This window comes from Saccostrea echinata, unplaced genomic scaffold (assembly GCF_033153115.1).
Source record: "Saccostrea echinata isolate AGI-Se365-2 ecotype Australia unplaced genomic scaffold, CSIRO_AGI_Sech_v1 ptg000046l, whole genome shotgun sequence".
NCBI classification, from domain to species: domain Eukaryota; kingdom Metazoa; phylum Mollusca; class Bivalvia; order Ostreida; family Ostreidae; genus Saccostrea; species Saccostrea echinata.
In genome coordinates, this window is record NW_026889795.1 from 7170001 (window position 1) to 7186735 (window position 16735).

General features: G+C 32.4%; 1 protein-coding gene across 2 annotated transcripts in view; it reads left to right on the plus strand.

Annotated features, from left to right (window-relative positions):
- Positions 1-16735, plus strand: part of LOC133202243 (cubilin-like) — a 59897-nt gene that overhangs the window by 21585 nt on the left and 21577 nt on the right. For both annotated transcript variants that reach the window (XM_061338041.1, XM_061338042.1), the window contains exons 6-9: positions 5000-5087; positions 5771-5889; positions 7514-7669; positions 8517-8564. In XM_061338041.1, coding sequence (XP_061194025.1) covers positions 5000-5087; positions 5771-5889; positions 7514-7669; positions 8517-8564 — 411 coding nt within the window. The remainder of the gene's footprint in view (positions 1-4999; positions 5088-5770; positions 5890-7513; positions 7670-8516; positions 8565-16735) is intronic.

Here is a 16735-nt window from a genome sequence, read left to right on the forward strand (position 1 = left end):
CTGTAAATTTCACATCTTTACCTCAAACCGTTTCCGAGAAAAATTCCGGACAAAAGTCCATTTAAAAATTGGAAATTCGGCCGTAACTTCGGACCGGAAGTGAATTTTTCAAAAAACGGAATTTTATATAAACTTCATATATCAGCCTACTATCATGTGAAAAATTGTGAAAATCTATCCAACCATCTCTGAGTAATCGCGCTCACAAAATTTGGGAGGAATAATAATAATAATAATAACTAGATTCTTGTTGCCATGGCAACAAAAAAGTCTTCCGTTCTTCTAAATCTGTAAGAATTTGCTTTTTTCTGTGTAAAAAACATACATATCATCTTTACTGTGAAAGAAAAAAATAACTGGAAAAAAGTCCTTTCAGTACTTAAGGTACTTTGATTTTCATTATCAATCTTGTATAATACATTTGGCACCTATAAGAGATATACGTATATCATTAGCAATTTAAAAAAAAATGTTTGCAATCATTTCTAAGACAAACAAACAGACGAACGAACACCGTACTATCATAAACTTCACTGTGTGTATGTTTTGGCATAAATGTGATGGTGTTATAAAAAATATAATGAATTAATTTAGTATCACATTAAACGTAAAGTCACTGAGTTTTGTAAAGTTATAATATCAAGATTTGACAACATACCTATAAGACAAATTATTCAATTACAGTAATTCTTCAGCAATCGATTGATTGATTGATATATTGATTGATTATACGTATGTTTTAACGTCCCTCTCCAGAATTTTTCACTCACATGGAGACGCCACCACTCGCCGGTGGAGACTGTAAATTTTTGTCCTATACTTTGGCATTTATCGCAATTGAGCAGTGGGGAATCTTTTTTATGCCAGCATCTTCTGCGACAAGGGACCTCGATTTATACGATCTCATCCAAAGGACCGGTCTCCACGTCCCACAGTCGAAGTTCATAATACCGAGATATTTTATTTTTTATTTTATTCTATTTTTTTTCACAAGTTTGTTGCAGCAGATTTACTTAAAGATCATACTTCAAGATCATTTCGAACTCAGGCTACTTAATTGCAGTGCATACAGCGTCAAGTGATTTTGATTGACAGGTCAACACACGTGCACTTCGTGTGATACTTTTTAAGCTGAAAAATATACAGGATGTGACCATGACTGACTATGAAATCAGAAAACATCTAATAAAGAATGGGTGTGACCGATAAAGAACTAATTTTTGGTCTGGATCGGGATTAAGAGGGAATCTCTCCTCTCTCTCTCTCTCTCTCTCAGACATGTAAATTGAACATTTCATAATTATAAAATATGAAATTCTGTATACATGTAAATGGTAATGTTATTCACATGTTCCAGATTTAAATCTAAAACGAATATATAATTCAAATTCAAGACCGGGGGGGGGGGGGGGGGGCTTCAAAGGAATTAGATAATTTTATGAATTACAAGGAAAAGTACGGACGTCAGTTGCATGTACATGATTATATATCATTGCATAAAATTGTGTTCATTCAGATATACTTATCCCACATATCAACAGACTTGTACAATTTTTCTATCATGTTTTTTTTTCCAAAAGAAACATATAGCGTACCATTATTTCACACACTCTTTAACTCTTTGAGTATTTCACAAGAATCCAAGAATCGCCTTTTCACATCTTTTATAATTCCTTGGGTATATAGAGTATAGATCATGTGTCATAAATAATTTAACCTTTTATCAAATATATATGTAATAACCAAATCTAATCTATAGATTGATTTTCTTTCTTTTCAGTGGCAGATATCAATTTATTTATAAAGGCTTTAAAACAGTACTGTATTACAATTTTCTTTCGCTTAATTCCTTTTTTGAGTGTATGTAATATTTTTTAATATCGAAAGTAAAACTCGGAAATCGGGATAATTTCGCATTCAGATCATAAAGAATAATAAATCGTCTGCATTATAGAAGGCTTATAACTATCGTATTCTGAACTTAATATACGAAATAGATAAAACTGCATGCCTGTCCATCACTATAAATGTATATTCAGTGCTTATAATATATTTACTTGAATTAGCTACCTAGCATATATATATATTAATTTTTTTTTAGATATATTCATGTGTAAATTAACTAACTGTCAATACAGACTAACACTACACTGGCAACTTCAAACTTTACATGCACTGGAAGCGGTAACCAACGTCCTCTTAAATTTTGAAGAGTGAATATAGAACGTCTAAATATTTTGATATGGAGAGTGTATATGTCTCTAACGTCATCGATACTATTTCCGCCTTTATCTCGAAAGTTCTATTCTCACTTACAAGTCAGAGTTATCTTTCTTTGCCCATTGTCTACACACTAGGTATATAGGGAAAATGGGGGTACCGAAAATCTGCAAAATGTGGAATCTGATTTCAAAACAAATTATATATTTAGTATTTGTAGAATAACCTCTGTTATACATAATAATATCTTGAAAAAATATTGAAAAACAAAAAAGTTGAAAATTGACCAAACACAAGTTCACTTCCGGTTCGGACAGGAAGTACCGGAAACACACGAAAACAACTTCGAAACAAAGAGAATGTCATGATCTAATACCCCTGTAAATTTCACATCTTTACCTCAAACCGTTTCCGAGAAAAATTCCGGACAAAAGTCCATTTAAAAATTGGAAATTCGGCCGTAACTTCGGTCCGGAAGTGAATTTTTCAAAAAACGGAATTTTATATAAACTTCATATATCAGCCTACTATCATGTGAAAAATTGTGAAAATCTATCCAACCATCTCTGAGTAATCGCGCTCACAAAATTTGGGAGGAATAATAATAATAATAATAATAATAAAAAGAAACAATACAATCACTATAAGTCTTCCGTTGTGAACGGAAGACTTAATAATAATAAGAAACAGAGTAAAAACAATATGTTCCCAAACTTCGTTTGGGGAACATAAATACATATTACAGTGAACCTTGCGCGCATAAACTCTGCGCAGTCAATATATTTTTTTGTTGTTGGGAATATCACCCGTCGCCAAGCAGTGTTGACTGTTGCTACGCTGGAGGGCGTGGCTTCATTATTCAGCTGGTAATAGTGTTTTTAACAAATGTTTCTCGACGAATCAGATTCAACTAATTTACGTGAAAGTATAATATTAAAAAATACATAGTTCAGTCCTTTGGCTTGTTTATGGTCTTTCTAGATCTGTGTATGTTTATTTATTTTTATATCAGCTCCACTACAACTAAGTCAAGTCACTTTTATTTTCATCACTTTTAATTAAACGTCCCGTCGAAATATGGCTGTTATACTGCGACTCGGCGTTAAGAATAATCAATCAGTCAACTAGACGTTTAAATATATGTTCGTAAAGCATTTCCAAGTCAGATCAATGAAGTTTTATCTAGGAACAGATGATACAAAGGTTTATTTAAAAATCATTAAAATGAAAGCTAAATATATGTTTACATAAGTAAAATTAATAAGTTTCATTTCTCATTCAAAGTTTCTCAATAATGTCCTATAAATGATTTTAAAAAATTGTATAGAGGGTGTTGCAGAAACGACTTTATCTATAGGGTGGGTATTCCCAGCTTGTTATAGCAAAACACTTCACATTTTACGTTTATTTCATGCACAGTTTTTCATAACATAGCAACCGACTGGTGACCTGTTGGTGGACTTTTTTACATTTATACATGTATGTGCCACTGTCGCTATATTGTATGAGAAAGCTTAGTAAGATAAAAAGACAACAGTGGTCAATGCACCTCGCTCTGCATTTTGAAAGTTAAGATGTACTGTAGACAACGTGCGTGAATATATTTCAATACATAAAACTGTGACCAATAATCACGTTGATGCTACATCCAAGACTTTCCATTGAGCCATTTCAATTGAGTTGTTTCAAGACAAATCAGGGTCACTTAACGGTCAAAAAAAGAACCGAAATAAGAATGACATCGCCACTCAACTAAATAATAGCAGTTTGTTTTATTAGTTTTAGATCACAGTATAGAGGAAAACAATTTAATTCTGCATGCATCTAAAATATTACTTGTAAAAAGCTAATTCTTAATTTCTTGACATTCTCTCTCTCTCTCTCTCTCTCTCTCTCTCTCTCAAGAGATATTTCATTGCACTTCCATGATATATGAAAAGAAATTCTTAATATACAAGACATTCCAGGATTCGAACCCATTATCAGGTAAAAGAATATACGTAGTGCCCACCTGCTTAACCACTAGACCAATTCCGACACTGCGTTAGAACGTGTTATTTTACGTACAGCTTTGCATTTGGGATGGATAATAATTTTTATTCACTTTTTATGTTTTTTTTTTTTAAAAATATGCCTCTTTTAAACAAAAATCGGAAATGACAGTCTTGAAGAAAATTCCTTCCTCTTTATGCGTATATCAATTTTATTTTGTTTCAAGGAGGTATTTCAATATATCGAGTATGTTTTATCAATTAATAATAGTTATTTTTATTCATATGTCAACTCGATATTATTATACTAGTAAACTCGAAACAAAAGACAAATCGGTACTATGCCTTATCAGTATAGTCAGGGTTTGACATAGTGAACTCGCTTCCGGCTCGTACACCATGTGTCAAACTCTGACTCCTATTTAGGCATAGAACATGCAAAACACAACACTATAATTAATATAGATTAAACGTAAACTGAAAAATTGTTCTCACATTTCAATCCTTTAACTGTGGATATCAACTGGGATTTTGGCTATTTAACTTGTATTTATGTACTCGTAATATCCCAATCCCCAAATGACGTTCTAGAAATATATAAGAGTATCACACTTACAACTTACATCGTATTATTTATTAGTCATTAGATTGTTATTTTTTTAAGCTGCCAAGTATCATTTTGATAATTCAATCTCTTTAGGCACAGAATAAAGTTCAACTGATGACTGCTTTTGCTAATTTATTGGGCTTTTCTTCAAAGTATCTGTTCATAACTAACTTTTTTTCAGCAAATTGTACAGCGTCTGGGACATTCAACGTTAATCTTGCTGCCACACTGACACTGACGTCACCCCAATTTCCCGCCAATTATCCCTTGTAAGTATAGGATCTTTTACGCTGTTTTAAGGTCAAGATCTATTAAATGAAAGGTGCCTTCAGATTTCTCAAATTTGAGAAACAAGTTCTTTAAATGATCCTTTACAAATATAGCTTGGTAAAATTAGGTGTATCGGGACATAATTTTTAGGTAAATTCAACGAAAAAAGATATTCTAAACTGTCATTTTCAATGAAAAATGAAGGAAGTCAGGTATAAATATGGGAGTTTTTTCCATCTCAGAAAATGGAAATGTATCAATATTGCCTACAGTCTCTCAGAAAACAGTTTTTCATATCTTCTTGACCTCTTCTTTAAAATGATATTAAATTAAAAATAGGTATCGGGGTTACTTTTGACATGATTTCAAATTGAATTTCATGAAAATGCTTCATTTTCTACATAATTCTATTATAGCCGTAAAGTTCGGGAAAAATTAAGTTTAAATCAATTATGACGTCATAATGAATCTAGCACCAAAAAGACAGTCTAAACTCATTTACTAGATCTTGACCTTAAGATATATTTTCGGGTATATTCTTCATGAAAACAACAGGAGGTGAAGGAGCCTACTATATATAAAAAAGGAAAATTAGTATTTTGAGTATTTTATTCATGAATATTTTTTATTTGTATATTTTTCTTTAGTATTCCTTAAAGTAATATTTTTTTTATTGTTTTAGAAGCCGCACCTGCACGTACATATACACTTATTCAAACGGAAATGTTCAGATTGAGTTCATATATATGAAACTGGAGCTAGACAGTGGAACCTGCTTCGATTCTGTAGAAATCTTTAATGGTAAAAGAAATAGTTTCCTTTAAGAAATATGTACATCATCTTATTTTTGAGAGCTTAGACACATTACTTAACATTCACTGAAGCAAAGCAAAGGCTTTCCGTATTTTAGCTCACCTGAGCCGAAGACTAAAGTGAGCTTTTCTGGTCAAAAAGTGTCCGGCGTCTGTCTGTCGTCTGTAAATTTTTCACATTTTTGACTTCTTCTCAAGAACCACTGGCCTAATTTCAACCAAACTTTCCACAAAGCATCCTTGGGTTAAGGGGATAAAATTTTGTTCACAGGGAGAGCCACGACCTCTTTCAAGGGTAGATAAATAAGAATTCATGAAAATTTGGTGGCATCTTCTGCTCAAGAACCACTGAGCAAGAAAAGATGAAATATGAAAGCTTCATAACATAATCTAGATTCAAGTTTGTTCATATCATAACCCCTGGGGGTAGGGCAAGACCACAACAGGGGGTCAAAGGTTACCATAGGAATATCTTTAAAAATCTTCTAAAGAACATCTAAGCCATTATTAGTCATATTAATACAGAAGTATTCTCAGGTTGTGTAGATTCAAGTTTCTTCAAATAATGACCGGGGGGGGGGGGGGGCACAACAGTGGGTCAAAGTTTTACAAAGGAATATATAGGTCTAACGGTTAAGGAGCCTTTGAGTAAACGCATAGAAGACTTCACATAGTAGATTGACTCGACAACCCAAAGGGTATATAAGGCAAAGCTTTGGGAAAGTAAGGCATTCAGAAGCTAGCTGAAAAAATTGAGCTTTGATCAGCAATAAAGAAGTTAAGGGTAACAGCAAAATAAAAGTATAAAAGTTGTAAACAGCAGTGGCAAGTATCCTAGGGAATTGTTGTTAAGTTCTGAGTGTAGTAAATCTGAAGAAGATTGAGACACCCGGTTCTTATCTATCAGCTGTCTTAATAATCATTCCAATCAATAACTCAGAGTAAAAGGAAAACCTATATATCCCTTGTAAGAACCTGATCATACACGTTTCATAGGACATGTATTCAAAATCTTCTTCTCAAGAACAACTAAGCCATTATTAGTTATGTTTAAATTCAAGAAACCTTACATATTGTAGAATTAAGTTTGTTCAAATTATGACCCCCCAGGGGTTGTGGAGCACAACAGAGGGTCAAAGTTTTGCATAAGAGTATATAGGAATCATCTTGAAAAAATCTTCTGCACATGAACAGCAGAGCTATGTTCAGTCATATTAATAAAAAAAAACCATCCTCAGGTAGTGTAGATTCAAATTTATTCAAATTTAGGGTAGGTAGGGTGGGACCACAATCAGCGATCAGAATTTTACATAGGAATACATGGAAAAAAAATCTCTAAAATTCTTCTGTTTAAGAACAGCAAAGCCTTGATTAGTGATATTGACATAGAAGCATCCTGAGGTAGTGTAAATTTAAATTTTTTGACCCCACCTCCCCCCCGAAACGTTTCAATACTGAACTGATTTCTGCTTCTACCTAGCCAATGTGCTCAGGTGAGCAATATGGCCTATGGACCTCTTGTTAAAAAACTATTTTGTTAATATCACTTTATCATGTATATTAGAAAATTGTGAATATAAACTCACATATTAAACAATCTTGATGTAAAACAGGGTCTTCAACTAGTTCCCCCCTTATTGCCAAAGTATGTGGAGATACTGTCCCAGCACAAAATACCTATACATCTTCTGACACATCTTTGACAGTAAAGTTCAGCAGTGATAGTCAGGAGACAAGAAAGGGATTCCTGGCTCGTGTGACACCTGTCGGTAAGCAATAGGGAATTTATGTAATATGCAATAAAAATTAATTAACACATATTTTTAGAATTAGTCAATAATTTGAGAGATATCATCTGATGATTAAATGTGCACATGAAAAAGATTCTGTTCTGAAACACTATTATTCTTTGAAAGAATAAGCCAGAAAAGACTTTTGAATTTCAATCTTTTTGATAAAGTATGTGATCAATATTATTTTCAAAGATATAAAGGATATTCAATGTTTTGTAGTTGGATATGAAATTTATTTCACGAGTGGGAGAGGATTTTTTCAATATATTTTCACGAGTGCGAAGCACCAGTGAAAATACCAAAAAATCCTATCGCACGAGTGAAATAAATTCCATATCCAACTACAATCATTGAGTTTTCTGTTAATTACACTTTCTTTTATTTTCCCTTAATTTGCCTCTGCCTTTTCTTAACACAGTGTCATAGGCTATGACGTCACAGTTTAGCAGTTGAGACGTCATAGCTTAGCAGTTGAGGTTGAAAACATTGTAACATGGATTTTAGCAACATATTTGGAAAGAAATTGGCAGTTTTAGTCTCCATCAAGATGGTTTTGTTACCATCTCTGTCTTATTAAAGAACAAAAATTATTTTTACTCATTTTGATATCCTTTCACACTGTGAGAGAATATCACTTTGGTATCCTTTCACACTGTGAGAAAATATCACTTTATTCAATAAATTAATCAAAGTATTTCACTGTTGAAATTCTAAGAAGTGGAGTTTATTGAAGATTGATTGAATTCATTTCGGGTTTTGTCTTCAAAGAAAAAGATTTAGCATATCATTAATGTAATTAAAAATAGAAATCCTCGTTTGTTAGATGAAATTGCGACTTCCAGCGGTGATACTACCGGGAGCAGTTCTACTGGTAAGGCGATTTATGTATATAAAGCATGTATTATGCATTGTCACATATAAATGTTATATATGTAAGAAGAGAACATATACTGAAAGGAAAAGGAAACGCAGGGTAACATAATATGCGAAATTTTTTTGACTGTATAACCGAAAATTATGAAAATTGGTCAGAGGGATATCTTTGTTACTGTACATTAAAATCAGTGTTCCGAACTTCTCAACCGTGAAATGTATGACGTCATATAAGGAAAGTTGTAAAAAGCCGAAAACACGCGCATATCGATGACGACATGTTTTTCAACATATCTCGTAGTACCATTTGCTGCACTTTAGTAGAGATTGTTCTATCTGACGAGGCAGGGAGAAACTAAAAAATGACAAGTCACCTTATCAAAACTTTGACAATAAAAAGGTGACAATACTACATACTCTGTGTGTGTGTGGGGGGGGGGGGGGGGAGGTCACTGAAAATTTCCATCCTAATTTTCTTTTTTATCATTATCAACATTCTGTATATCATTTGATTATATTTGATGGACATAGTTCTCCAGAAAAGCTTTGGAAAACTGGCAATTCTGGGGTGGTTTGAAGACTCTAAATTCCCTAAATTGTTAGGTGATAGCCGTATCCGAAATTCCAGAGAGCTCGAGAAAGGACTACGATTTCCGAAAGTGATGCAATTACACGCAGTTTTTGTCGGGGATGAATTAACAATTGTCGATAAAAGGAGATAAACGGAGAAAATTTTTTATGTCTTATACATTACTTTATATACATGTTGACTAAAGTTTACTTAAGGAGGGATTCTTCTCATAAGAACGCTTATTTCTTATATTTAAAAATCAATGAAATTTTCACAGAATCAAGAAAACAATATCACTAAGTGATGGTATCAGTTAGATTAAATTTGACCGTTTTATATTAGAGGCAAGGTCAGGTCAAGGTCAGTACCTTTTCCCTGGACATTAAGAATAAAAAATTACTGTTGCCAATCATTCGATGCCTACTTCTATTTCAATAAATTAAATGTTTTTCTTTTTGCATAGAGAGATATTACTATAAAGGGTCTATAAGATGATATTACCAAATTGACATAAATAATTTAACTTAAATGGATATTGGCTAATCCGAATTTTCTCTATTTTTCATAAAATTTTAAGATATTTTAGTTATTTTTATATGCTTCCTATATTTAACTTTTTCTTATTTTCATCTATTTTCATCTAGTATATTTCATCTAGTTAGAAACCAGACAAGAATCCCTCCGTAAATGATTTATTGAAATGAAGGTGATGTTTCTTTGTGTACAAGCGGGATCAAAACTCTTAAAAAAAGCTGATATTTTATCAATTAAATGTTTTGTATAAATTTTATCCTTTATTCTGTGTTTTTTTTTATTTCTCTGCTACGTTGAAGCAGCCTCTTCTATTTATTTCTATGAACTGACTCACACTTGTCCCAATCTGGGCCAAAATGCATAAATAAATAAATAAATATAAATATAAATGAATAAAAATCAGCTGGATGGACAAGGCAGCATAGAAGAAATAGATAAATCTATTGTTTTGGCATTTTTTAGTCTAATGTTCTTTTCTTTCTTATAAAAAGAGAGATAAGATAATGAATACCCTATTTTTGTTTTATATCAAACCATGAATTATAATACACATGTACGACAACAAGAGAACTAAAAAGAAAAATCAAATTTAACAATTGAATTTTCATTTCATTACCTATTTTTGTCGCCATGAAGTCTTTTCAAGTTATTTCTGCTGAAAGGACAAAATATAAAACAAAATCAAGCCGTGTGAGAATAGACCCGAAAGTAGCAATTTCAACTGGGGAGGGGAAGGGGAGACGTACAGGTATTTGTCAAATAGTTCATTGAAAAAAAAAAGAATGAAGAAAGTCAACAGAAGATATGAAAGTTTGTGTGTGCATGTTCCGGGGGGGAGGGGGGAGGCTGGCATTTTTAAGCATATGCTGATAAGGGTCTGGAAGCAGATTCTCTTTAGAAAATTGCTACACGGTTTTATTGATCGTGTGGATATCAACGTTCATTTAGTGTGTGAGTGAGGGGGTTAACTTTTATGTCATCTAATGTAAATTACAGAATCAATCAATAAAATGTCCTGATGTTAAGAGGGAGAGAGGGGGATCCCGATAAATGTTTTTAAACAAAATTGCAATTAAAGTTTTAAACAATATAATGAAAACAAATACAAATTGATTGAATTTCATTATCCATTTTTTTTTTTAAATTTTCCAGCGAAATAACAAACTTTTACAGCAGCTTAATACATTTTTATTAGAAAAAATACCATATGCTATTCTTAAATGAATGGGGCTGCTTTAAAACCAAACAAATAACGATGGAAATTATAGTAAATATTTTAGACATCGGGATCGAGATGCCTTTCTGAGCTCGATACGTATACGGATACGGATTCTTATATCATAAGGTCAAATTGACCAATCTGAGAAATTTTTATTATTCTTAATATTTTAATAATTATTTTGAAATTCAATTCATTAATTTTTATTATCTCATTTCAAATTTCTTTATTTGGTTCACTCATTTTCCTGTCGCATGTTTTTCCCAATTTTCTATTTAATTACAGACAATGGCTATTTGAACTTTGTATCTAACAGTAAGAAAATTAAGAAGTTTCTCAAATATTATCACCTTTTGGCTGTCATGAGTACATCTACCATTATTTACCAAAAATACCTTTACGCAGTATTACGCAATTCAATTAAGAAGTTCGTTTGATGTCGGATTGACTCAATTAATGTCAGCCTATCGGATTACCTGTCTTTGTCCTCTCGCCTTTGTACCTATCTTTTTTTTAATGAGGCCCTCGATAGGAAAATGTAACAGTTTACTCAATGTTTTTCTAATTAATCCCCTTTGTGTCCCTCACCTTGACCAAGTCAATTTCTACGTCGGGTACCCAGTGCGTCACTTTATGCTGGAACACCAAGAATAAAACATCATAGAAATATTTTTTCATCTTGGTCATCTATTTTCAGGTAGGACACTAATTTTTTATATATACTTTAATATTTGTGTTATAAATGTAATTATTATTTCAAACTGCTATAGTCAGATGTGATTTATTATTTTATGCATTTCATTATTTACATGATAAAACAAATTATTTTTGGTATTTTTCTTGTATTTTACTTGTAATAACATAGAAATGCGTTACAACTTTCCTAATGTCAAAATTATCATAATTATATTGGCTCAAATAATTTAATCTTTAACAAAAACTCTACTTTGGTTCTGTAATAATGTTTTTTACATAATTTTAGCAAATTCTGTGATACTGTAATATGTTAACTGTGTCTCCGGAAACTTTCGAGTCATGTGATCATTCCTAAATTTACTCTCTGTTTACAACATGAAGTTGAAACTGCGAAAAGATGTTTTGTTGTTTAACGATAAATATCTCTTTAAATTCTCATACGATCCTTCAAGAATTATGATGTAAGCATATAATATTTTCTATAGCATCATGTATTTTATGTGCAGTTCCATGATTATCATTTTATTTGAACATCTGAGGTTTGTTATGACATAGTGCATGTGCACTTAATGTTTGTATACATTAGATACTAGTCTGTAAGCTTAAGTATATGCAATCTATGTGCGTGCATCATTTTATTCTTTTTGGTAATTGAAATGCGTTAGTAATCATTCCAAATTATTAAATCTTATTGAAATTTATTATGATCAAGCAAATTTCTATCTGACTTTAACATGTTTAAAGGGTCATCACTATCAAACATTATAAATAGTCTTCATAAATTGTGTACCTTTTCATGGCCAAGTGATTTCTTCCATTTAGGTTAATTTTCCCACTTTTGATTGTTTATTTTATTGATATGTACATGTTTATATTATATATGACATGCACATGTAAGGTCAAGGTTAATATGCTGTCTATATATATAAGTTGCATCAATCTTCATTGTGCAACGACTCATTATGTATTATGTAATGTGGTCATTTTATATACGTTGCATAGGTTGCAAAGACTCATTGTTTATTATCTTTTTGTCTTTATATGTCGTCTTTTATCATACATTATATAATTGTCACTTTATGCGGGAACACCAAGAATAAAACATCATAGAAATATATTTTCATCTTGGTCATCTATTTTCAGAAACTATCACTACAGTAACCGACCGAAAACACTTCGTTACACTTATACGGATATGCCAGATAGAACAATCTCTAGTTACACACATCGTTTTTCAATATTAACAGTCGATTTGCATTTCTTGAAATCAAGGTACGGTTGGCGGAAGTACCATGGGGTCTGGCTATTGCATAGCCTAAGTAAGGACAAAGGCAACGACAGGTTTCTCTGCAGTTCGTTGTGAATTTTTCCACAACAGAACGTCTTACCCGTCCTCAAAGAGGGCGTAGAAAGGTTTCCAACCAACCGTGACGATGACGTTGACGCGTAACAGCGCCACGTCAAGATTGGGCTATTCATCCTGCCACCTGTATAATCACCACCACACTACCCTAAAACTGCTATTAATACAGCAGGCTATCATAATCGTTACATTCACCCCAAAACTGAAGGAAATCGATGGCGTGATTTTGGTTTGTGAGCTCGTCAACTTTACGTAAGTGTTCCTCTAACTCGCGCATGTGTGCTTCGTTTGCCTATTCTTTTGGGCATGTTAACCCCCTCCCAATGCTGCAAGGGTTTGTCAAGATTTTCTCGCAAACAATCGCATTTATCCACTTCACTAGTCTCTGTCAAGTCCATTTTTTTCGCATCAAACGTCTGTGGGACTACGTGGACGATAGGGTTTAAAATGCCCAAGCTGGTCTCAGTCAACTAAGGGCTGCCTGTCGGAAGGGTTGAAAATATCCTTATTAGAAGGATAAACACACTGAAGAACTCCATGCATAGGAGAATCAAGGCTGTGACAGAAGCGCGAGGGAGACATGTGAGATAATGAGAATTTTCATTTTCACTTTTTTGGGGGGGGGGGGGGGGTACCGTCATATGAGTTTCAATATCTCATGAATTATTAGGGAAAATCAAATGAGATTTTAGTTACATTTTTATTAAAGATGATTTTAAATGTTATATAGGATAACTGGAAAATACGTCTGAAATATAAAACCTTATTTCACCTAAAAAGTTTACCCTGCGTTTCTTTTTCCTTTCAGTATATTTCACAGTGTGAGTATATAAAGCGCATGTGTTATATACATCGTTGAATGTATGTGTTATATGTTGGAAGAATGAATGCATTGTTCTGTGTGACGTTACGCGCAATGTTTGTGACGTTTGACGTTACGCTTTCACAGCGCTACGGAAAATGGAGGTAATGCTGAACAACAATGTAATAGTGTTACAAGCTTGACTGGTACCCTATCGCTATCTCTTTGTACTTGAAATATGAGTAAAAAAAAAAATCATAGGCTACTTGTAATTAAACTAATGAACAAAAAGGGTGCTTTCGATTTGTATCTGATAAAGTTTGTTAATTACTCAAAGCTTTCTCAAACGCACTTTCATGCATTACGTTGAAAAAAACGAATTACGCGTCAAGAACGTGCACCGGACAAATATGTTGAACCTCTTAAATGTTGCGTAAAATATTAATTCACAGAGTAAATTTATCAATGTGACATCCAATGTGATAGTTTAAATTAGCACATTATTGCAATTATTGTATACTTTAAAACTTCATGTTTAACTGTGACGATTTAAATATGTAATTTACATGTAGGGAGAGGGCGTAATAAGTTTTCAGAACTTGTGCCCAATCCCATTGTATTTATTAATTACAATAAAATATGTTCAAACCAAATTAGCACATCATATAATTATTTTTATAATCGATGAAAAAAAATAGAATTTAACCCCTCGAAAAACGGCTTGATCTGAGTTTTTCCAGTTATTTTAGACGCTGGACATTTCTGTTGAACTTGTAATCCATATATTAGCTACAAAGCATGCGAATTAATATCAACATTAATGAAATATTTAAAATATATGAGAAAAGCACATTATTTTGATATAAAATGTTTCTATTTAAACTTTTTAGTAAATGAGTAAATTTAATCTCTATATTCATATGCACGTTTTTGATTAATAGCGTTACAGATTCTTATTATGTAAAAACTATCGCTTTTTTTTCTTGCCACCATGGAATACAGAATCGCTAATGAAGTCACAAACTACATGGATTCCTCTTGTTTTGTGAAGAAAATGAAAACTCTAGATTTATTTTTGAACACTCTACACAAGAAAAATGCGCGATAAATGCATAAAATATGTAACGCGTTACACGCTTAAAATACCTTTTATTTGCGCTGTAAAAATTTAATATTTTGCATAAAATTTATTAAATGTTATATTTCTGACTGGAATCGGGTAGTTTTATTCAAAACCTATCCATTCATACCCAAATCACCCATATTGCGAGTATTTTTTTTTTATTATCACCGGATGGGTTTAATAGGTCAGGTACTAAAATTGTAAAATGGCACCAACATCGAGCGTAACGTTTGTATGCTAAGAAGAGATTACTTGTTAAATATGAAACATTCTGAATCTCTCTCTCTCTCTCTCTCTCTCTCTCTCTCTCTCTCTCTGAATTGTTTACTTTCACAAACATTAGAACGATGACACAGTTTTAGTGTTATGTTATGTCATCAAATGATAATGTGACACCTTCTCAATAGTATGCGTGTGCTGTGTGACAGCTGCTTTAATTGTATAAATTTCCATTAAAAGGGTTTATAAAACATTTCTTATACTCTTCCTTCAAACATGCCTACATTCTTAACTGTTAGTAATTACCATATTTTGGATTAAGAAGAATGATTTTAAAATTGATGTAGTGCATTTGTACATTAAATGAATTACTCATTCATTCAGTAAAATACACAGAAACATCAATCAGAATTTAATATCAGACCTGCTACATTTTATACTGTAATATCCAATGTTAAAGTTAAATAATTGTTAATAAGGTCAAAAATGTAATCTTTACTTTCTCAGGTCAAAAATTTCAAAATTCAATGCAGCAGGCAGTTTTTAGCTCTACTGGTCAGAGACCAGAAGAGCTTATGCGATAGTAAGGTGTCCGTCGTCCGTCCGTCTGTCTGTCCGTCTGTCTGTAAACAATTTTTCAAAACGCTACTCCTCCTACAGTTTTGGTCTGATTTCAATATAACTTGGCACACAAGTAAACTACACTAAGATACATAATTTAGTGCATCAGTTTTTGATTTCGATGAACGGTGTTGCCATGGTTACTAAAAATAGAAATTTCTGTGAAATTCCTTTAAAACGCTACTCCTCCTACAGTTTTAGTCTGATTTCAATATAACTTGGCACATAAGTAGACTACACTAAGATACATAATTTAGTGCATCGGTTTTTGATTTTGATGAACGGTGTTGCCATGGTTACTAAAAATAGAAATTTCTGTGAAATTCCTTTAAAACGCTACTCTTCCTACAGTTTTGGGCTGATTTCAATCTAATTTGGCACACAATTAGAATACACTACGATACATAATATGTATTTTCGGTTTTTGATTTCAGTGAATGGTGGTGTCATGGTAACTAAAACTAGAAATTTCTGTAAAATACTTTCAAAACGTTACTCCTCCAGTAGACCAGTAGAGCTACAGTCTCATTAGAGACTTCTGGGTTTTTTTTTTTTGTTTTTTTGTTTTGTTTGTTGATTTATTTATTTATTTTAATTGATTCTGTCATCTATTTGCGTGATTGAAAAGGGGAATAACTCAAATTCTTTTTTAACTTGGCAAAAATAGAAAATTTAGTTATTTCCCTTTTCAAATACGTCAATAAAATTGATGAATGCGACAATGGTTGATTTGATGCGGCTTTGCCTGAGAAACTATAATATTAATTTTTGTAGCCTAATATAGAGATATTACTGAAAGGGTATATACTGTAAACATTCGTGTATTAGTGCAATTATACTCCTAGATTGATTAGTGCAATTATGAATTAGCGCAATTGAGTTTTAATTGTATGTTTACAGTCTCTGTAGTTTTTTCCCCAAATTTTTATGGTATTTTAGTTGACATTGAAGTAGACAGATAATGTAAACAGAAAGGCCTCAAATGCACGCGTTGATTATCACCGAAATGTTTAATGTGATT